This window comes from Trachypithecus francoisi, unplaced genomic scaffold (assembly GCF_009764315.1).
Source record: "Trachypithecus francoisi isolate TF-2019V2 unplaced genomic scaffold, Tfra_2.0 Lachesis_group0, whole genome shotgun sequence".
Taxonomy (NCBI): domain Eukaryota; kingdom Metazoa; phylum Chordata; class Mammalia; order Primates; family Cercopithecidae; genus Trachypithecus; species Trachypithecus francoisi.
The window spans coordinates 165,123,095-165,145,474 of NW_022681453.1; the positions used below are offsets into that span (position 1 = coordinate 165,123,095).

Consider the following 22,380-nt stretch of genomic DNA (forward strand, 5'->3'; position numbering starts at 1 on the left):
CTGTTTTCTCTGCAGAGGTTCAAACAAAAGGCTTGGCAAGGTTTAATCATGCTCAAATGAGAACTAACCAACACATCTTACCCAAGACAAGTAAAACTGCTAATGTTGAGCGGGCCACCAGTTAAGTGACAGGAAAGGGTAGGTTTTGATGGGATGGAATCTGGAGGTTAGATGAACAGAAAAGTCACAAGGGTCCTGAGATTCCAGTCAAGAGACCTACAGTGTACTGGTGTATCACAGGGGTAGGTAAGACTTAGGCAGTTTGGACCCAGCTGGGTAAATGAAACCCCTGTCAGTTGCATCTGTTTAAACTAAGTGCATTTGATGAAGAAAGCTTTCACTGGGGATTGCTTTGCAGCTGCAGGAATGAACAAAAGAACAGAAACAGTTAAAGACACAACTGTGGTCAGTGAAACTGCTGCTTAATTGCCAATGCTTGAGAAAAAGGAAAAAGAAAAAACTCCCGGAGAGTTGGTAATATGCTTGTTAGCATATTCAGATTTCAATTAAAGCCAAATAGCCCTCTGTAGTCTGAATGCTCTGGCCTGCTAGGCTGCACACAATATCTCTCTAAGTAGAGAGCAAGAGCAGCAGACGTGTGCAGAATGGGAGTCGAGGTTCAGCGTCAGTGGTTGTGCACATCTGTTTTGATTTTTAAAAATTGTAGTGTGACCAAATATGTTTGACATTCCAGAAAAATATCCTTGATTTAGTAAATGAATTTCCTGAGAAGATTGCATGCAGTTTGCATGTTACAAAACAGACTACACAAATCAGTGCAGAACTCAAGCCGTACATCACGGGTGAGTCCCCTAAAGATATTTTGACTGTCTCCATGCAGTTATTTGATGGACACACCAGTTGGTTGGGCGTAGATGCTTTATTGTTGGAAGTTGCTGGCTGGGAATGTCACTATCTGGGGAATTGGGGTGATTCCTCATGGAAAAATAGATATTTAGTTGGATTTACTCATTATATACAGGTTTCCTATTGCCTATGTTAAAAGTGTACTTTTCACACTTTTTAAGGGGCCTTTGCATCATCACTGTAGTATACTTACAAATAATTTATATTCCAGATTTGGCTGAATTGATTCCATTTGCCATTAATGGTCATTTAAACAACTCATAATTTCCTCTGAAAGGATTTTTATAAAACAGTTACTTCCTTTGCTGAAGGCAGTTTGTATCTCCATCAAAGACCACCAGTAAGCTAGCTGGCCCTTTCTGCAGAGTGCGTTACGATGAGCGTCCCACTTTGCTTGCTTAGGTTTAGGAAGCCTGGAGATGCACTCTGCTTGGGTCTGGCCCCAGAGGCCAACAGGAGCCGTCCTATGAATGTCTTAAGACTAGACTCACTGAGCTTGCAAATAAACACTGTAGCTGAATTGTGGTTAGTCCTTTCTCATTTGCTGATACAACCATGTCTGGCTTAATTTGGTGTTTATTCTGGTTTTTGGTAGAAGGAAGAATAACGGAGAAGGAGATAAGAGATCATATTTCAAAAGAGACTTTGTTCTATATTTGTGGCCCACCTCCAATGACAGACTTTTTCTCCAAGCAACTGGAAAACCACCATGTATCCAAAGAACATATTTGCTTTGAGAAGTGGTGGTAGGAGGCAGACACAGAAAAGATAAAGAGGTGAGATCTACTCAGGAGATCTCCTGTCCTTTGTGGCGTGATTAATTTTTTTTATCTCTACTTGAGTTGTCTTATTTTTTAAGGCTGTAAACGTATTGACCAGCTGGATAAAAGCCAGCTGGCAGACTTAAATGATAAACTTTTTGCAAAGACCTCAGTGATCAAACTGTTTTTTACTACACTGATTTTCTTTTATTAACAACGATTTAATTATCTCATGATGTACCATGATTGGTCAATACAGATTTTTCTTTTGTCTTTAGACAAAAAATATATATATATACTTATGTCTAATCATAGGAACATGTGATTTTGAGTGTAAAATGTGGGCTAGCTTTAAATTATTTGACAACCATCTATATATCTTATGTTTAATAAAATTATAATTTAAGTACAATCTTATTTTACTTTGAAAATTCTTTTTAATGCCTTTGTTTACTGTACTATGGCTTACAGTCTTATTTGGTACATCAAAGTTAAGATTGGACATGGAAAATTGTTAGGAAAACTGCTTTAGGGAGTTAAATATCCAGCATATTTGCTTTTTTGTTAATGAATATAGTAAGTGTGTATCCTAATTGTTAGTTTCTTCTTAAATGAAACCCTTTCTGTGTCTTGGCTGTCTGCCTTAATGCTGTAGGAGGCAGCTTCTTGCTTGGGACAAAGGCATTGGTGGTTGAATCCATGTTGGTGGTTGTTCCATGTTGAATCTGCCTTCAGTACCTGGGCTGGCTGGCTATGGAAATGTACTTAGCATTGATTAGGGGTAGAGAGCTGTTTCTAAATCCTGCTTTTTTACTTTTATTTCACTCTTTTGCCAGAGTTGTTCTTGGCACCAGCAGCTCCTTAACATATAGTTGTTGAAATGACTGAAAGAAAGCAACTGATGTTTTAACTCCTTGCTAAGTCTGAGATTGGGAGGCAGTCCCCTAGAGTGGATACAGAGAATGGTGGAGCCTCATCCCAAAGCTGCTCTGATGAAACTGCTAGAAAGCAGATTGTAGTTCTTTGTTTAGATTTTTAAAAATCCAAAAGAAGTCCTGACTGAGGCCAGGCCATTCCTTTTATGACAAGTAGTCCTGGGCCCACGGTTGCCTGCATAGAGATCACAGGAGGGTGAAGGGAGCCTGGGAAGAAGGACAGATGAGTGCTGGAGACCTAGGAGCTCCAGTTGAGATTCTGTTCTGGAGCTGATGAGAGAAGACAGGTTACCCTTTCTTATCTTTGTTATTGGAGGCCTCCCAGGGACTTCTGGGCTTGAACTCACATGATTCATGGGACCTGAAGATGACTCTAGCTTCTGCCCAGTTTTGAGTTTTGTCAGGTTTTAAGCAGAGATCATTTGTCAACCATTTTGATCCCAGATTTGAATTTGGGGAGGGAGGAGCCTTTGACCTGATGGGAATATCATAATCCATTCAAGGAAATGGTCATCAGTACCTCAGAGGTGAAGGAAATATGTGAAGCTCTGGGCCACTACAAGGAGCCCTGACTTATCAGTTGGCCCCAAAGTGCCCAGGCTGAGGACATAGGAGCATGATGAGGTGCGAGGACGTGGGATTATCAAGGGGCACTTCTAACAACTGGTGAAGGCAGTCGGCGGGGGAGGACACCTAAAGGTATGGGGAAAGTACGTAACCCAGGCCTCTCTGCGTCAGGAGTAGAGGTGCAAGGTGAGCATCTCCAGTGCAGCATGGAATGGGAGGATTGGGAGGTGTTGCCTGCTGCCTCTGTTTGACCAGCACCATGCTGGCTGTGTGCCTGCTATTGTCAGAGAGCAAGGGTCACCTGTCCTGGAGATCCCAGCTCTGCCTGCCACCCTATTGCTGACTCAGTATTGGCAGAATTGCTGAGATGAGCCTTTGCCTGGAGTGTTCATCCTTTCAGTGCTGTCATTTTGGTGCTAAGCACTGAACAGCATTTTCTGGTCTGGCGGAGAATGTCCTCTTGCTCTTGTCTGCCAGGCCTGTCCTGATCTTTTTGGTACTTAAATTGAGCTAACTTCAGCCAGAGTGACTTGGAAGTCATAGTGCAGTGGCTCAGAGTATAGGCTCGAAAGCCCTTGAGCCAGATTGCCTAGGTTCAGATCTCACCTATACTACTTACTAGGTAGATGACCTTGAGCAAGTCACTTAACTGCTGTATGCCTCATTTAAAATTACACACTTAAAACTACATGTAAAAGGGAGATGGTACTGCTACCTACCTACTACCTGATAGGGCTGTACGGGGATTGAAGGTGATCGTACATGTAAAGTGCTTAGCAAAACACTGCATGAGTGTATTGTCATTATTAATTTGCTATTCCTTGTCCTATTCAGAAAGAATTTCAAGAGGCTAGATGCCTTAGATGTGGTCTAACTTGAAACCTTCATGTGAGTGTGCATCTGTCTTGTTTATTGCTGTGCCAGGCACAAAATAGGTACTTCATCAATATTTGTTTCATGGGTGAAAGGGCCTGCTCAGAGTTGATGAGCTGGATTAAAGTGACTTCGTAAGGATCCTCTGGCTCTATGAGTTTGAAAAAATGTTTCTTCTTTTGATGTGAGACCCTTTCACAGCCTACTCAAGAGACTAGGTTAATCTGATCTTTGTATCTTTCTCAAATTTTATTTATAGTTTTTCAAACATACGACAAAGTAGAGATAGTAAAATGACTTCTCGTGCATCCATCACCCGGCTTCCATGACTAGCAGCATTCTGTTTTTGTCAGCGCTCAGCTTCTTTGTGGGGGTGTTCTGAAGCTGGTGTATTTTCAAGCAAAGCCTAGAAATTATATCGTGTCACCTGTAAATTCTTCAGTATGTATTTCTAACAGATACATCACCTCAGCACAACCACAATGCTATCATCATACCTAACACAAGTGACAATGATTCCTTAATACCCTCGAAGACCCTTCTGGGTTGTTTCCTCATGGCCTCAAAGGTCCGAATATTGCATTCGGTTAATGTCTTTTACGTTTATTTTAATTAATGGCACACTCCTTACACTCCTACACATATACATGGACACTTTTTTTCCTCATGATTCATTTGTTAAAGAAACTGCCTTATTTGTTCTCTAGGCTTTCCCACATTTTGAACCTGGCCTGCTGTATCCTCAGGGTGTTGCTTGATCCTCTCTCCTCTGTATTTCATGTAAACTGATAATTATATCTAGAACTTGTTTATATTCAGATTCAAGATTTTTTTGCAAGCCTACATTATAAAGTGGTGTGCTTCCTATGGCATCACACGTCCCACTTTTAATGCTGTTAAGATGGATCAGTGGTTTCAGCATTTGTCAGCCTGAATCATCCAATGTAATGGTCTTCATCAAACTTTCACCTAATTGTTGTAGCAGCCATTGATCATTGCCAATAGCTATTTTTTCATTAAGGGTTAATTATCCATTTCTCTTATTCTTCCTGCATATATTGTCTGTGATTGCTCCATATAGAACTTTCCCTCATCAGCTTTGATTCCCCTGAAATGAGTCTGTAAAGAAAAGGCAGGATTGATGCTTGATTTATTTCCTTTCATTTAGCAGTTAGCATACTATGTGTTGGTGCCTTAGCAACCTTTAGACGACCAGTGAGATTATTTAAAGTTATGATTATGAACTCATGGCTTTTTATTGTTTTCGTCCATTACAGTCAATTTGTTGATGTTCAGCTTGTTTTAGGTCGTCCCTGTTGCGTCAGTGGTTCACATTTAGTCGTGGTGGATGAGGTTTGGGGCTCTTAACATGTGCAAAAAGTTCTCTAATAAACAGGTAGGAGGAAAAGGAGATGAGTGTGGTGTTAAGAAGCCTCATGAAGAAAGTGTTTCATAGAGGATGGATTGGCTAGCTGTGTCATGCTGCTGATAGGACAGGAAAGATGAGGTCTGATGAGTGATCATTGAGTGGCCATTGATTTGGCAACTGGATGGTCATTGGTGATCTTGATAAGATGGATGGTGGGAGTGAAAACAGTGAAATAGGTTTAGGAGCAATTCAGAGGAAATCAATTATAATGAATATAGATAAATTCTTAAAGAGAAGAAAAAGATGGAATGGTAGCTGGAAAGGGAAGTGGGGTCAAGAGAACATTTATTGTACTCATTGGGTTGTTTTACTTTTTAAACTTTTTGTTTTGAAGTAATTTTAGATTTACAGAAGAGTTGCAAAGACAGGGTTCCTCTGTATCCTTCTTCCAGCTTCCCCAAATGTTTAACGCAGCTGTGGTATATTTATCAAAACTAGGAAATGAACAGTACAGCTTAGTTGGTACAGTACTATTAACTAAAGCACAGTTTTTGTTTTTTTGTTTTTTTTCAAGATGAGTGAAATAACAGCCTGATTATATGAAAAACCATGACAGAATCATTCAGTGGGACTCAGTTAGGGAAGTGACACCTTTTTCTAGAGGATGATGTATTAACTGTCATTTATTGAGCATTTGCTATGTGCAGTCACTGAGCTAGACATTGAAGATAGGAAAGTATAAGACAAAGGTTATCTTAGGAGCAAGTTAAATACTTTGGGAAACCACTTATTTTTTTTTTTTAGTGAGTCTAAGAGTGATGGAAGGTGTCTTCTGGAAATAACTGAGTTACACATTGAAAACATTTCGACAAAATTGAAAGTGGAAATGCTCTGGGGGAAAATGTTTTTTTGCATCTATCATTGTTTGAAAGAGAAACTATTGCAAATGGATGACTGGGTGAGTCACTGGAATGATGGATCCTAGGGGCCCAGGGGTAGGGGAGTGGGAAAGGCTGCACCTATGCTCTGGGGGGTAGGAGGATTGTTATACTGGACTCACAGCACAGACACATGCGTGCTTGCAGTGCTTGTCAAATGATCCAAGGGCGGAAAACGGCAATTTCCTCCATTCCTGGTTATTGCAGATGATCTGATAATTTAACCTGAGAGCTGTTATTTCATTTTATTTTAAAACTCAAAAGAAGTATACTGTTCTCATCTTAAACAGCAAGATGTCTGGCCTTTAATATTATTCTTTCTTGACATACAATAAGCTAGCAGTGTGGTGATGACATGTAGATACCTCCTAATGTGCCATAAAATTAAGGCATGCATTTTAAAATGTTTTGTGCCCAGGAATCCAAACTTTTATAGTTGTTGAGCAGCCATCTTCATCTGCTCTGTTCTGAATTCTTAAAACCTGCATGAGCTGATCAGCCTAACCTGGCCCCTTCCAGCTCATCCCCATGTCCTATTTTGCTATATTTGAGCTTAACAAGATTTTGTCTCTTCCTTTTTAAAAATTACCTAATAAATATGACCAAAAATTGTTAAATAATTTTTTATTAATTACCTAATAAATGTGACCACAAATATTAAATAAAACTATACAGATTAAAATGCTGAAGTTCTCTTCTCCTCTGTCCTATTCTCTCGCCTAGAAGGAACCTCTGTATAAAAAACTTGCTGGGTATCCTTTTAGAGATTTTATGGTATATTAACCTTGTATACATATACAACTATGTGTGCATATACAACTATGTATCTCATTCTTTTAACACACTTCAAATTTTTGGTATATACCATAATATACTTAACCATATCTCCATGATGGACATTTAAATTGTTTGGAGTTTTTGGCCATTACAAGCAATATTGCAGTAAACCTGTTTGTATAATTTTTATGCACATACTCCTGTAGAATTACTAGAAGTGCCATTTCTGAATAAAAAATTGACTAGTATTGCCAAGTTACCTTATAAATGCCTAATCAGTTTATATTCTAACAGGGTATGAAAGTGCCCATTTCTGGCCAACATTAGGTACCCTCAGTCTCATACTTAAGTACTTTTTCCCCTAATCAGTTAGATGAAAAGTGATTTTTTAAACCATTTTCTGATTGCTCCATAGCATTTTTTTCCCTAAGGTATTTTAGCCATCCTTATTTCTTCTTTTCAGAATGGTATATTTCTGTTGTATATCCATTTTGATATCTTACTGATTTATAACGCTTTATAAAAACAGAATGAATGCTAATCCTTTGTTATGTGTATTACAAATATATATATTTTTTCCAGTCTGTTACCAGTTCCTGAATTCTGTTTGATGTAACTTACAACAGAGTTTTAAAATTATATATCATCATATATGTTGGTCTTCTCCTTCAGCTTTTATGGATATATTTTCTTCTGATACTTCTATAGAGTAAAACTCCAATTAGGCCTGTCTTAGAAACTATAGGAGCCCAGAGAAAAGAAACAAAAAATGAGGCAGATTGGTTGACTGTGTGGGGTGGTGGGAGGAACATGGCACCAGGCTTCAAGAGACCTAAATCATGTCCATTCTACAACTTGTTTCCTGTGTGACTCATTCCACCTCTCTCTGAAACCTGCTTTCCTTATCTGTCGCTGTCGGTAGGCCTATGCAATTTAAAATTTCTTTCTGTAATTTCATGATAGAAAAATGGGCCTTAGAGATCAAGGTTGACTATACCGAGAGATTGTCTAAGGAGTATCTTAACTGTCTTCAAATATTTTATTGATTCTTGGAATGACTATTGTTTGTATCTCTGGGGTTGACAGAATAAGAAGACATTGTCTTGTACTGAAGCAAGGGAAAAGTTTGGTTTGATACAGAGGGCTTTTGGACTATACTGCTGATTAAATTCTGGAGTCAGGGCTCAAGAGAAATAGTGGAATTACCATTAGTAAGAAATAAAACTGACATTTGCCCATTGGGGCTTAAGGTGTACTTGACTGAGACAGGGACTGGATTGATAGTTCCCCGGGTTCATAAAAAGGAAGTGTTTTAGACAGTTATTAGGCATTTTGTGGATCGAGAAACTGGTAAGTTTGCTAGTTGTTCTTGTGATTCTCTTGTTTTTTTTCATTGAACAATCAATAAGATAGGAGGTACCCAGGACTGAAGGTTCATGAAATCAGAGGTCCATTATAGGAAGCATTTTAATGCTCACCCTAATAAGTGAAATGTATTTCTTACTATCTTTAAGCCTTTATATTATTTAGAGGCCACAGAAAAATCCAAATCCAAATCGAACTTAATGACTAGTGAGCAACACATTTAAATACACAAGTGTAAGTTTTACTGCCAGTCAGCAACATGGGATCATGTTTTAAAACGCTCTGGATGAATGAGTATCGCGGCTCAGGGCTTTGCTGGAATTGCTAGCATTACCATTAGAAATCATTTGGGGCTGGGCGCAGGGGCTCACGCCTGTAATCTCAGCACTTTGGGAGGCTGCGGTGGGCAGATCACCTGAAGTTGGGAGTTTGAGACCAGCCTGACCAACATAAAGAAACCTTGTCTTTACTAATAATACAAAAATTAGCCGGGTGTGGTGGCGCATGCCTGTAATCCCAGCTATGTGGGAGGCTGAGGCAGGAGAATCGCTTGAACCTGGGAGGTGGAGGTTGCAGTGAGCTGAGATCATGCCATTGCACTCCAGCCTGGGCAACAAGAGTGAAAATCAGTGTCGGGAAAAAAAAAAAAAAAATTGGGGGGCAGAATTCCTACTCTGCTCATCAGACCCAAAACAGATGGTTCCCTTTGTACTCCCACGTGCATACCATGGCACCTCCCCAACAGCTGCTGCTTTCCGTTGCCACACAACTCCCTTCCTCTCTCACTCCCAAAAAGACGTAGTTCTTTGGGTCTTTTTAAAAATTATTATTATGTATTTTTTTGAGATGGGGTCTTGTTCTGTCACCCAGGCTGGAGTGCAGTGGCATGATCTCGGCTCACTGCAACTTCCACCTCCCGGGTTCAAGTGATTCTCCTGCCTCAGTGTCCCAAGTGGCTGGGATTACAGGTACGTGCCACCACATCTAATTTTTGTATTCTTAGTAGAGATGGGGTTTCACCATGTTGGCCAGGCTGGTCTTGAACTCTTGACCTTGTGATCCTCCTACCTTGGCCTCCCAAAGTGCTGGGATTACAGGCGTGAGCCCCTGCGCCTGGTCTCTTTGGGTCTTAAGAAAGGTATAAAAACTTCACTTTTAGTGACTTTGTCTGATGTTGAATGTGTCAAACTCTGAAAACTAATCCATGCAAGAGGTTCTGGAAAAGTTCCAGGCAATATCACTGGAGTATTTATTACTTTGAGGAAATGCCTTTGATAAGGACATGGTTGGTAGCTTGCATACCTCCCTCATTCCCCAGTCATTTGCAAAATCCAGTCAGTTTTGCTTCTGAGTAACTCTGAAATCTGTCCCCTTTGCTAAGATGCAAGCCAGCAGCCCCCACCTGGACTAAAGTGCTGGCCTCTGCACCATCTTTGGGACCCCTGCATTTTCCTCATTCAGCAGCCAGAAAGATGTTTTTAAAAAATGCAAATTTGATGTCATTTCCCTGCTTAAAACTGATCAGTGGCCTCCTATTAACCCTTATAACAAGGACCAGAATCCTTACCATGGTTCACGAGGCCCTTCTGCATTGCCGTCTTCTCAGCACCTAGCACAGCTGTGTAGGAGTTTTAAAATGTGTATCTGTGTAACAAATCATGTGATCCCCTCATGCCCACATAAATGCACAGGTCTCTCCTGTAGCCTGGCTTCCTCTGCTGGAGGGACATGCCGCTGTTTTGCAAGGGCTGGGGAAGCAAGCACCAGCCAGGTTCAGAGAGCCAGTTGTCTGCAGCCAGGGTTCGTTTTCTTAGTCTGGCCACTGAAACGATTGTTATCAACAGGAACCTGTGGTGAACATCACTTTGCTTCCTTCTCTGGCAGCAGCTACCTCAGAAACCCAGCCAAAGGCTCGTTGGGTCTTTTCCTTAGATCTCATGTCCACACACTTCTCTGTTCAAAACTCTAGGAGCCAGGTACAGGAAACCCAGCCTCTCCTGGGAAGCTGCATCAGTGGCTTTGGCTGGTCATAGTGCAGGCAGAGCACTCATCACCAGAGGCCCACCCTGCAGTACTCACGCAGTTGGCCTCTAGCACTTCCGGCAGGGCTCTTGGAAACAAGACCTGTGGCAACAACTGGGAGTCAATACCGAGCTTCTGGCCACACACACCAGTCATCCTCACCCTTCCCCCATCTTGCCAGTCCTTTCAGGACTGGATCTTCAGTCTTAGGCTGCTGTGAACCCTAGCAGGACAGAGCCCAGACTGTGTGCTCCCTGCAGCACAGTGCCCCTGTGCCAGCTAGGAGCTCAGCTACAGTGGGTTGCATGAGTCGTGAGTTTTGTGTCAACATATTCCTACTAATAAGCACTGTGTACACCTGAGAGCTATTCCTGAAAGATGTTGTGGTTTAGAGAGGGCCATGATGAGTATGTTTAGAGTACTGATAAAACGTGCGTCATAAGAAATAAATTAGAATGCCTCCTGCTCATGTTTTTGGAAGCATCAGCAGCTCTAGTGAAGCATGGTCAACCTGGAGGGCTGAAAAATTCAGACAGGTATTTGATGAATGTTTACCTTTTTGTTACTTATAAACCACTGATAAATAATTTAAGACTTTACAAATATGATTACAGTATTTCTCTTAAGATGGGATATACTGTGCTTCAGTAGCCAATAAATGTGAACATCTCAGTGGCTCACCTTAGCAAAGGTTTATTTAATGGCCATGTCAAGATCCAATTTTTTTTTGAGACAGGGTCTTGTTCTCTTGTCCAGGCTGGAGTGCAGTGGTGTGACCACAGCTGCAGCCTCAACCTCCTGGGCTCAAGCAATTATCTCACTTTAGCCTCCAAGTAGCTGGTACGTGTGCCACCACACCCAGCTGATTTTTTTTTTTTTTTTTTGGAGAGGCGAGTTTTTGCTATGTTGCCCAGGCTGGTCTTGAACTCCTGAACTCAAGCAATCTTTCTGTCTCGGCCTCCCAAAGTGCTGGGACTATAGGCGTGAGCCACCACACCCAGCCTCATGGTCCATCTTGAACTGTGCCGAGGGCGTTGGAGATAAAGGACTGGGAGTCCCTGAAGCTTTTGTCAGACCTGCTCCTGTCTCATTGCCAGAACCAGTCTCGTGGTCCCAAAACGCAAGAGGAGCTGGAGAGTGGAGGATATACTTCCGTGGATATGGGGTGAGCACTAACAGTATCTGACACATTGATTACCTATCAGCATTGTGATTAACTGCTGCCCACAGAGTGCTTACCGTGGACCAAGCACTTTACTCACATCTTATTAATCCTCACAGAAATCCAAAGAGGTGGGCACCATTTCACCCCATTTCACACTTGAGGAGACTGATGCTCAGAGCTGTGAAGAAACCGAGGAGGTTACACATGTAGACTGGGTCTAGTTAGCATCCTCACCAGCTCTGTCTGATTCCAAAGCCCAGCTGGGCTTTTCCACTCCACCAAGCCCAAAACAGTGTTACTACTTCATTAACATAGGTTTCCTCAGGCTTTCCATATGTCAGTATTTTGACCTTGTGGCTGTATGCACTTGAGAGCAATGCACCTGCCTTGCTTTAAGCAGATTTGATAAGAATTCTTCCTCCCATCGTTGCCCTGCCAGTGGTGCTAAACTTCACCCACTACGCACTCCTGAGCCTCTGCAGGTGAAATGGTTGAAAACAGCTTCCCAGTGAAAGAATCTGGATTCAGCCATAGCATTGCAGGAATGCCTCATTTCAATCACCTGATAACCACCTGATTACAGTGGGTTTGCAGGACTCCCTTGCAAACCCACTGTGACAGCTGCAGCCTCACAGACTTAACTGCCAAGTGCACAAGCTTCCTCATGCCAAACACTATATGTCTTTGTGGCTTTTATTGTGTCCCTGGGACCTGGTCAGTGCAAATGATGGCCTTTTACCCTATTGGTAATCACAGGAGACTAACATTTCCTTCAGGAATGCCTCCACTTGAAATATACATGCAGGATGTTGAGAATGGATCTTAGGGCCTTGATTATTTACCACTTGTAGAAAGCATTTTATTTCACAAGGAACAAGTTGTGTTTCAGCTTAGAGACCCTGTGGCCAGTGGTACTCAACCTTGGCTGCACCTTAGAATCCTCTGGGAGCTTCTAAAAATCCTGATGCCCACGCCACTCCCCCGACCGACCATTCATTCACAAGCTCTGCGGGCGGACCCCGGGCATCAGGATTTCGTAGAGCTTCCTCAGTGATTTCAAGCTGCTGCTAACTTAACGCCCTCCACTGTAGACTGATTTTTGCCAGAATCAGCAGGGTGTAGAGAAGCAAGGGAGAAAAAACAAGAACTTTAGGAATTGTTAGCCTGACACTAGAGCCAGACTCTCCTGAGGAATTCAAATTAGTTATTGTCACCTTTGTTTCCCCATAGCAAATACAGCCAACATAAATGTCAGTTAATTAATTGAAAAAGGTACCCAAAGCTGAGCAATGTAAGGCCCTCCAGCCTGGAACCATGTGCTTTTCAAAGTTGAGAGTGGTGTTTTTGTCTTGGCTTATTGCTGACTAGCATATATTTTTAAAATTATGATGCTTTAAGATACGTGCCAAGAGATAATGTTTTTATTAAATCAAAATGCTGTATAGATATTAATGACTTAGTTGTGGAAAATGTCATTAAAACATAGTTGTCTTCTCTTTGAACAGGGCCTTCAACCTTTTTAAGCTCTGAGGGTTAGGTGGGGGAGTTTGTCAAGAAAAACCTATGATGTGGCTGTACAAAGGTTTTAAATTGTGCTCTATGAAAATATATTACAAATGTGTGGTTTTTTGGTTTTTGTTTTTTATCCCTGAGATGGAGTCTTGCTCTGCGCCCAGACGAGTGCAGTGGTGCAACCTTGGCTTACTGCAACCTCTGCCTCCCAGGTTCAAGCAATTCTCCTGCCTCAGCCTCCCGAGTAGCTGGGATTTCAGGCATGCGCCACCACACCCAGCTAATTTTTGTATTTTTAGTAGAGACAGGGTTTCACCACGTTGGCCAGGCTGGTCTAGAACTCCTGACCTCAGGTGATCTGCCCGCCTTGGCCTCCCAAAGTGCTGGGATTACAGGCATGAGCCACCACGCCCGGCCTACAAATGTGTTTTATTTTAATAAACTTGCAAAGGGAGAAGTCTTGCCGCATTAAATAATTTACTTAAAAGCTTGGAAATAATGTTATACATTGATGTGAGGTTTTTTGCTTATTTATTTTAAAAAGGTATTTGTTGCCACCATCCCAGAAATGGGAGGTGGCTGTACCCCTTACTTACCTGGTGGCATCTGAGTTCCACTTGCCATCTCTTTCTACAAATGACGAGAAAGCACAGCAAGCGTAGCTGGCTCTGCAGCTTTCCATGGGAACTTTGTCTTCCTCCGCCATGTCATCATGCTGTCAGGAGTTAGAAACTTACAAAGAGTGAATGGGGGGTGTGGGCTGAAGTCCTTTGGACATTAGGCCAGGATTTTTCATAGTGACGCGATAAACACTCACTCCTCACCGTGTACTAACTCATAGGTGATTTATTGCCGTAAGTAACTAAACAAGAGAAGAGACAGGCTGTGGTTTTGGTCAAGACAATCGGCATTCTCTCTCCAGGGTTCGCCAGTTGCATCTACGTAAAGCCTTAATACTTTCTGGACGATATAAACACGTAATAGTCACAGCATACATGGGTAACAACTTGACCAATGTTACACTGATTAAAATAGCACATAACAAGGGTGCCAGCCAGTCCCGACGCCCTGAAATGACAGAAGTAATGTGTGTGCCTATGATGTGCTGAGTACAAAACCTTTAAAAACAACTTTTTGGCATTAATACTAACACAGAATACTTCCTTGAACATTCTGCAAGAGTAGGTGCAGACACAGAATTACTTCTTCATTTCCAGATTACCAGTATCTATAGGACTATTTAGAGAAAAGCTGGGAGGCAGAGTACCTCCCCTCCCCGATGTCATTTTATTTGCCAAAGCAGAAGAGTCTAAGCGGTTTAGGTGGAGGAGGGCAGCTGACAGGGCTCCTGGAGGAGTTAAGTCACCAAGTCGCTGCAGCGGATGGACATTGCCCCACAAGGTGTGGGATGAACAGCAGCCTTGGTTTGTGGCCCAGGGTGTCCGTGGATTTGACCCGAATGCTCCCTGGAGGCCCTGTGGTGGGACAGGCACTGGATGGTCCAGACCCTCTGGCTGGAGGAGTGGTGGAGCCAGGACTGGGCCTCCAGTCATGAGGGCTAGAAGAAATAACCTGACCTCTTGCATTCTAACACTGGGTCATTAGTGACACCTTTCCAGTGGATGTGCAAAAACCAACACTGTCAGGAACTTGGCCCTGGGAGGGCTCAGGTGAGCTCACAAGGAGAGGTCAAGCCAAGCCAAAGGGTAGCTAACACACAACACCAGGGAAACCAGCCCCCAAACCAGCTGTTGGTAAGATGCCTTGGGTTTGGCAACTCACCTAGTTTTAACACAAATTGCCCGAGACTCAGTTTTCTTGAACCATACCAAGCTCTCTGATTTCCTCAGCATCCCCATTCCTGGCATCCTCTCCAGGATTGGAGTGCCCAGTGCAAATCCCCACTGGGGCCCTGCTGTGGCTGGCAGGACCATTCTGCATAGCCTCGCCCTCCACACCCACCCCACACAGCTGGCCACCAGGGGACAGCTGTTCTCCCTTGTCCTCTTGGACAGGGCCCTTCATCTCCTCGGAGACTCCACCCTCCTGCTGCTGTCCTGAAACACAGTTTCCCATGTCTCCAGCTTTGGAAGACTGGTCTTCTAAATTCTTCTCATTTTCTTCTGCTTGTCGTTTGTCTCTGGCACTGAGTTTACCTTTCGATTTCCTCATCTGCCTGTTGTGCATTTCTTCTCTGGAGAATCGCCACTGAAACTAGAAATCAGAGCGAATGGGGATAAATAACAAGCCTCTGGGAACCCAGAGCTTCACCCGAAGCCTTGTTTGCATTCATACCCACACCATGTCTGAGTGAGACATAAAATTCCCAGCATCCTCCAGCCAAGCAGTACAGGCACCAAACTTGAATCACACCCAATCACATCACACCCACCCCCAGAGCCTCCACCATGCCTTCCAGGATGCGTACTTTAGATGTAGATTTCAGGTTCTATGGGGGCAGAGGAGTATTTCTTTTGACTGGCTGTATACCAAAGGCCCACATAGGAAAGGGCTCCTGAAGTCCTATCATTTGGAGGGCCAGGATGGAGAGGAGATGTGAGGTCTGCCCCCAATGAGAACCAGAGCTGCAGCCACTCATTTCCATTCTGAGCAGGCTGAGGATTACCAGCCATGGGGCTGGCATTCTCTCGCTAGGTCACCTGAGTAAGGCAGGGCCCAGAACATGGGGCGGACACTGTGCTGTACAGCTCAGATCCCCCTACAGGACTGGCGGGCCCACTCCCCAGCTAGCCCGATAGCCCTTCGCTGACCACCACCTCACAGAAGGTCACACCAGGGCAACCTACAACCAGTGACTGCCCCAGGTGGGATACAACAACTCATTTCCTGATCCCAGTTTGGGACAACGCAAACGCCATCCCAGCTCCAAGCCAACCTGGGGGATTGTGACTGCATCACAGCCCAAATTCTCCCTCTGCCCGCTCCTGTACCGACAAGTGTTCCTAAAGTAACTCCCTCTAAAAACTTCTTTCCCCCAAATCTCAGAGGCCGCTTCCCAGGGGGCCCAGCCTGCAACCAAGCATTTCCCGGTGTGACAGGGAAATCAGAGGCTCCGAGTCCCAAGGTCACGCAGTCAGTAATAGAGTTGGGCAACAACCAGGGTCTCACCAAATCTCTGGAGCAAGGCCACCCGAGAGAAAGCCCCAGCTCCGCCACTGACTGGCCAAGTTTCTCAATCTGAATTTCTCATCTCGGTGGCCTAGAGTGCACACAAGGTTTTCGTTTTCACTTCCCACCATGGCCACTGCCGTGTGCTTCAGCTGCATCGTGTTGGTTTCACCAAATAGGCACTTAAATCTTAGATATTATATAATTGAAAGAAAAAGGGAGCTCTCTGTTCCTATGATTTCTTGCTGGGCTGGAGAAGGGAGCCCAGGAATGCAGTTGCACCATCAGTGGGAAATGATTTCTTAAGGCTTTACCACGTTGTAAATCATTCTGAGCGCTTTGCTAGGAAAAACCAAAAATGTGCTATGTAAATGTTTAAAAATCTGCCATTTTTGTAGTTTTCCACAGTAGAGATCTATTTCCTCAGATAAAACATTTGCCTAAATACAGAATTCTGAGATTTAATACATTTTAGGATTCTTGGATTTAGCACCTTTTAGATAAGAATGGTAATGGAATGTTCCATTAAAATAGAGAAACATGAGTGAAATACATGTTGAGGTTAGGATTTTAACATTTATCTGGTCCTTTCCCACACCCCATACCCCCCAAAATCCCCAAATGAGTTCCCTTACAATGTTGGATGGGTTTCTCCTTTGACCTCTTTTGAAATGTCTCATACTATAGCTGCAGACTTCCCCTAGGAGATGGGTGGAGCTTCTTCCACCCAAACTGTGAGGATCCCAATAATGGAATTGCTCTGTAGGGTAAGCACTGTCTCAGACCCACCTCCTCCTTCATCCGTGCCTGCCGGGCAGGCATCTCAAGGCTCCAAACCCACCAGAGGAGGCCACCGATTTTAGCCCTCAGCATGAGCGTGGCTACCTCCACCAAGCCTCCATAGTTTCCGGGCACCGTGTTATGGTTCATAACTGCTGCCCCGTGCTAGGAGCTGCTGCTGTTATTCCAGCTCAAATGTAAGAGTCTCTCCTTTTTTTTTTTTAATGGATGTTCCAAAACAGAGCCACTTCACATTTTATGTCATTTTACATGTCTTTAGAAAAAGACCAGTGAAGCCTACCTGTGTAATACAGTACTCCGAGAGGCAGTCGGCTCTCAGGGAAGTCAGAGGAAGTTTTACTGTTGCCAAAAAAGTGGTGATTGTTTTGGTTAAGAGGCCTTAAGTGCTAAAATGTCAAAGCATTCTTGTATAGGTTCAAATCCTAGTGCTGGCACTTGTTAGCTCTCAGTCCTTAGGCAGGTTATGAATCAGAGTTTCAAGTTACTGATCTCTAAAATGGTTGTCTCTGCCTCCAGGGCTGCGGTGCACACCTCCAGGGCTCCATTCATATTGTAGTTCATGTGAGTAGCGCCCTCTGCTGTTGTGCAGTGTACTACTGAGGACAGTTCCACCACGTGCTTGACCTTCCATGTAATAGGAGCCCAGATACTCTCTCAGGGGCTGCTCTTGCTAAATAAACAACAGAGCTTCCATAGTTTCCTCTGGATGCCTGGCCATATCCAGTTCCTGTAGAAGATCACATCTTGTTGATCTCCTGATACAATACAAAACGAGAACACAAACGGTAGAAAACAAACAGCAAAAACTGCTTCAGATCCCAGCAATTCAAAAAGGAGACGTCTCAGAAAGCAAGAGGAGGCCTGGAGTGTGCCAGATTTCAGTTGAGCCTCTGAGGTGAGGTCTAACATCCACACCATTTAAAGGCAGGCAGTCCAGCCTGGGGAATGGACTCCATGTTTTGAGCAGGACCGGGGGAGTCTCTGAGCTTAACCAGCAAGCCGCAGATAAAACAGGCTGCACTGAGTTGGCCTTCCCAAGCCAGAGCATCTGTGGCAGTTGGGTGTGTCACCAAATCCAATTAGCTGCCCAATTCAGAAATAACTGTCTAAAAGAAAAGAAACCCTTCACTTTACAGCAGTGTGTGTCCAGAGTTCCATGTCAGCAGGAGCCAATGGATTTAATTTGCATATTTTTAAAACTGCCCATTATGTGGCCACTTCAAGTAGTTGAGCTGGAAGGAAGTCTTCCCCTGAATCGTAGAAATCACCTACTCCCTTTGAAGGAGTTTAATATTTGCCTTGAAAATCACACACACGTACACAGAGGTTTCTTTCCAGTGCTGAAAAGTCTTGATTAGAAAATTCTGTCCATGTTGCTGATTGAAAGAGGACTAAATATGCCACATCCTTGTTGTGCCAGTCTTGCAATTTCTTAAGTTGTAATGCTGGACATACTACGTATGTCCTCGCTCAGAAGTTGATTACTCATTCACTGATTCAACAAGTATCTGTTGAGCACCAGTTAAAAGGTCTCAACAGGAAAAAGGTCTTTGCTCTTGTGGAGATTATGTCTGACTCTGTCTGGAAAGGATAAAATAATGATCACAAATAACTAAAAGCCCAGAGGAGAGCTCTGAAGGAGAAGAACGTGGTTCTTTTCCAGTGTAGTACAAAGGAGTCTGGTTTGGTATAAAAGGAGACAGCACTATCCTGAGAAAAGGATGCTCGAGTAGAGCTAGAAAGGAGGGGAGTGTCCCTGGTAGAGGGGACACAGAAGAGCTGGAGGCCACAGAGGAGCTGGAGGCCACAGAGAATGGGAGGCTGGCAGAGGAGGTAAGAGGGGCCAGATCCCTTGGGGCCTTGAGGGCCACAGTACTGATTTCCATCTTTGTCTTCAGAGTCATACAAAACTAGAACTCCTTTGAGCAGTGGGATGACAGGATTCAAGCTGCCTTTTTAACAGATCACTTGGGCTCTGAATAGAGAACCTATTTGAAGGGGAGATCTGTTATTAGGAGACTGCAGTAGCTGAGGCGAGTGATGGTAGAGAAAAGTTGGAGGGATTCCAGAGCCTCTGGGACCTAACACAGATGGGTCTTAAGGATAGATTGGATATAGGGGAAGGAGAGGGGAGGGTCAGCAGGGACAGCCCCTAAGGGGTGATGCCATTCCTCTAGATAAGGTGGCGGTGGGCCGGGTGTGGGGAGGGGGAGAGTCAGGTTTGCTCGAGCCACAGCATGGATGCAGCTGGAGTCTTGGGGCACAGTGAGGGCTGAAAATGCAGGCGGAATGGTCACTGGCACAGAGGTGATAAAAGAGATTTTCTAAGGAAGAGGCAAGAGTGAAGGGAGAAATGGGGCTGGGTCTGAACCCTGAGGAACTTAGTGGGAAACCAGGAGAATGAGGTGGGAAAGAACCAAGAGAAAGCTGCTTCAGGGATTGGGGGTGGTCCCAGCATCAGGGCTGCAAGAGCTCACGCATGATGAGGACTAGATGGAGTGACTCGCTCACCAGGGGACACAGGCCTGTGGGAGCAGGATGCTGACCCATGTCAGCTGAGGAGTGAGGAGGGGACACCCAGTGCAGAAGATTCTTCCAAGGAGTCTGGCTGTGAAGCCCCCTCTCTGGAGGACTCCTATCTGTGAGGTGACCCAGAGGGTCTTGTGTAGAACAAGTGCTCCACACCAGTCACCTACAGTCTTGGAATGAGGCAGGAAATCATTAGGTACATGGAAAGAGAAAGCAGTCCACCCAGATGAGTACAGCTGCTTGGGATGAGAAGTTTTTACTGACTGCAAAAACAGTGAGTCCCATCTTCTCTGAATTTTCCCTGAGGAAAGTCAGTTCTACCTTATTACAACAGCTTTTATAAATCTACCTCTAAAATCTCCCTGCCTACTCAAGTTTCCACTGATTTGTCCCCCTGCATGCGATGCCATGACCTTCACACCACCATCCAACCACGTGTCTCTCTTTTGGAATCTGTGTGCCCCACCATCAGGAAGCTGTTAGGCAAAGGTGGCACCATCTCCCCTCCGTAAGGCTGCAGCGGGTGTCTGTCAGCATCTGACAGGGGCCCTCATGTGTGCTGCGTGTTGAATGTCGCACTTGCTGAATGCACGCAGTCCCTGTGAGCCTGTGACTGAGCTGAAACTGACAGCGCTCTGCAGCCGATCCATCTTCCAGCTGGTGGCTGCCTGCTCCTGGTGGTTGATGGTGGGCTGGCAGTTGCCTTCTGGTCCACTGTGCCATCACCTGTCACATTACACCTTCAGAGCCTGGATAAAGACCTTCCTCCACACTCCAGCCCATCTGGCTTCAAGTCACCATTGCCTTGGCACTCCTTCCACAAGTGGGCTCCCCCTGGAGTTGTTGGCTGGTGAGGGGCTGCTCCAATCTGTTCATTTGCTTGATGCTCCTTCCCAGGGCTCTGTGTCCAAAGAACACGAGGAACCAAGCGCGAGGAACGCAGGGTGATGCCAGGAGTGAGAAGCCGAGCAGGTCAGGCAGGCCCTGCCAAGAATGTGGCCTCAGCCATCAAAGGTACAGTGAGCTAAATCCAGGTGACGCCTGACTCAGACTTTGGTGGGTCCACTCGACTCACTGGCTTCTTCCCCAGCAACTGGTGAAAACATCCTCAGGAAAAGCACCACAGACTGCTCAGGGCGGGGTGGGAAGCATCAGAGTCATCTGACACAAGGGTTGCACCTCGTGCAACCCTTGTGCTCACCTTCGGGAATCACAGAGAAGACTCTCTGAGAAGGCCAGTCTCTGCGACTGTGTTTCTAGGGTAGTTCAGAGTCCAGAGACGTGGGACAAGGGCCCTGGGCATCTCTGAGGACAGCCTGGCCTGAGGACTTGCTGCCACCGGCTACGGCTAGCATCACCAGCTGTCACACGGAAGCCTTTGGGTCTAGGCCTGTCATGAAGAGATTCTGGCAGGGTCTCTCTGCCCAGGTCACCACACTTTTAATGTCCTAAGGAATCTAACAGGGCAGGCCAGAGCTCCAACTAGCTGGTAATGAGATTAAGACGTAAAGAAGGCCGGGCACGGTGGCTCAAGCCTGTAATCCCAGCACTTTGGGAGGCCGAGGCGGGCGGATCACGAGGTCAGGAGATCGAGACCATCCTGGCTAATACGGTGAAACCCCGTCTCTACTTAAAAATACAAAAAACTAGCCGGGCGAGGTGGCGGGCGCCTGTAGTCCCAGCTATTCGGGAGGCTGAGGCAGGAGAATGGCATAAACCTGGGAGGTGGAGCTTGCAGTGAGCTGAGATCCAGCCACTGCACTCCAGCCTGGGTGGCAGAGCAAGACTCCGTCTCAAAAAAAAAAAAGACATAAAGAAGCTGGCCATGAGCTCAAGCCATCCCCACCCTGTGGTCAGGCTGCAACTGACTTTGTACCCTTCTTTTCATCCTCGTGGGAATATCTGGCAGGCTGGAGCCTCCAGAAGAGCCTCTCTCCTCCATCCTTCTGGCCTGCCCAGCAGGACAGTGGCAGACAAGGCACTCCAGCTCCCTTGGCTGTCCCATGTTAGCAGCCTGCGATGTGATTCAGGTTGCCAGGGGCTCAGGTGTTCCTTGGGCTCTGCGAGCCCTTGTAAGCTAGAGCAGGCTACCCCCTCAAATGCTGCAGAAAATCCACTGAAGATGAAGCCCTGCTGAGGAAAACCTAGGAAGGCCATCAGAGTCTCTTACCTTTGATTCCTTCTTCTTGATTTTCTGAGGTAGACACGGTCTCTGAAGAAAGACAATTTGCTTGGTGGATACACTTCCCTCACTGTAACACACGGAGCTGAGAATGAGCCACTTGATGCCTTAGAGGAACCCAAAACCTGACGCAGATGTTGCCATCCCTAATTTCATCAAAGCAGACCACCCACGGGATTATGACAGGTTAGACGTCAAGACGCGCCTGCTCTACTCTCCCCTGCCCAGGCATCCAGCCTTGCTTCCAAGGGGCTACCTCAGATGCCCAACAGAAGCTTTTTGGGTATCCCTACAAAGTGAGCTTCCTAGCTGGACATGCCCATTCTCTTAATGGGAAGTAACAGCATCTTGGCCAAATGAGGACACACTGGCTGCTTCAGTGGATCTTCAAAGGGGCAGGAGCCTCTTCCACATCTGTCTCTGGTAATGATGGGCAGGTAGATAAGGACCTGGGTGATGAGCTCAGCCCTCCAGCTGCTACAGGACTGTTGGGCAGAGGTCATGGCTGCACCCAGGGTCTCAGCCATGCATGACTCCTGCAGGCACAGCAAAGACTGCGCAGCACCAGGCAGGCCCTGCAAGGCAGTG

The 22,380-nt window shown here is 45.0% G+C and overlaps 2 protein-coding genes across 8 annotated transcripts in view; one reads left to right on the plus strand and one right to left on the minus strand.

Moving 5' to 3' along the window:
- The window catches only part of OXNAD1 (oxidoreductase NAD binding domain containing 1), a 58,206-nt gene extending 40,018 nt beyond the window's left edge, over positions 1-18,188 (plus strand). For 3 of the 7 annotated variants that reach the window (XM_033212740.1, XM_033212744.1, XM_033212745.1), the window contains 2 exons: positions 695-803; positions 1,463-4,144. In XM_033212740.1, the coding sequence (XP_033068631.1) occupies positions 695-803; positions 1,463-1,617 (264 nt within the window). In that variant the 3' untranslated portion in view covers positions 1,618-4,144. Of the gene's footprint in view, positions 1-694; positions 804-1,462; positions 5,675-6,176; positions 7,674-17,597 lie in introns of those variants that run through there. The other 4 variants (XR_004437351.1, XM_033212743.1, XM_033212741.1 and 1 more) reach the window with 4 other exon arrangements.
- Positions 13,972-22,380, minus strand: part of RFTN1 (raftlin, lipid raft linker 1) — a 62,132-nt gene continuing 53,723 nt past the window's right edge. Inside the window, exons 5-6 of the mRNA XM_033212746.1 lie at positions 21,781-21,862; positions 13,972-15,365 (exon numbers count right to left, since the gene is read on the minus strand). Coding sequence (XP_033068637.1) covers positions 14,961-15,365; positions 21,781-21,862 — 487 coding nt within the window. The 3' untranslated portion in view covers positions 13,972-14,960. The remainder of the gene's footprint in view (positions 15,366-21,780; positions 21,863-22,380) is intronic.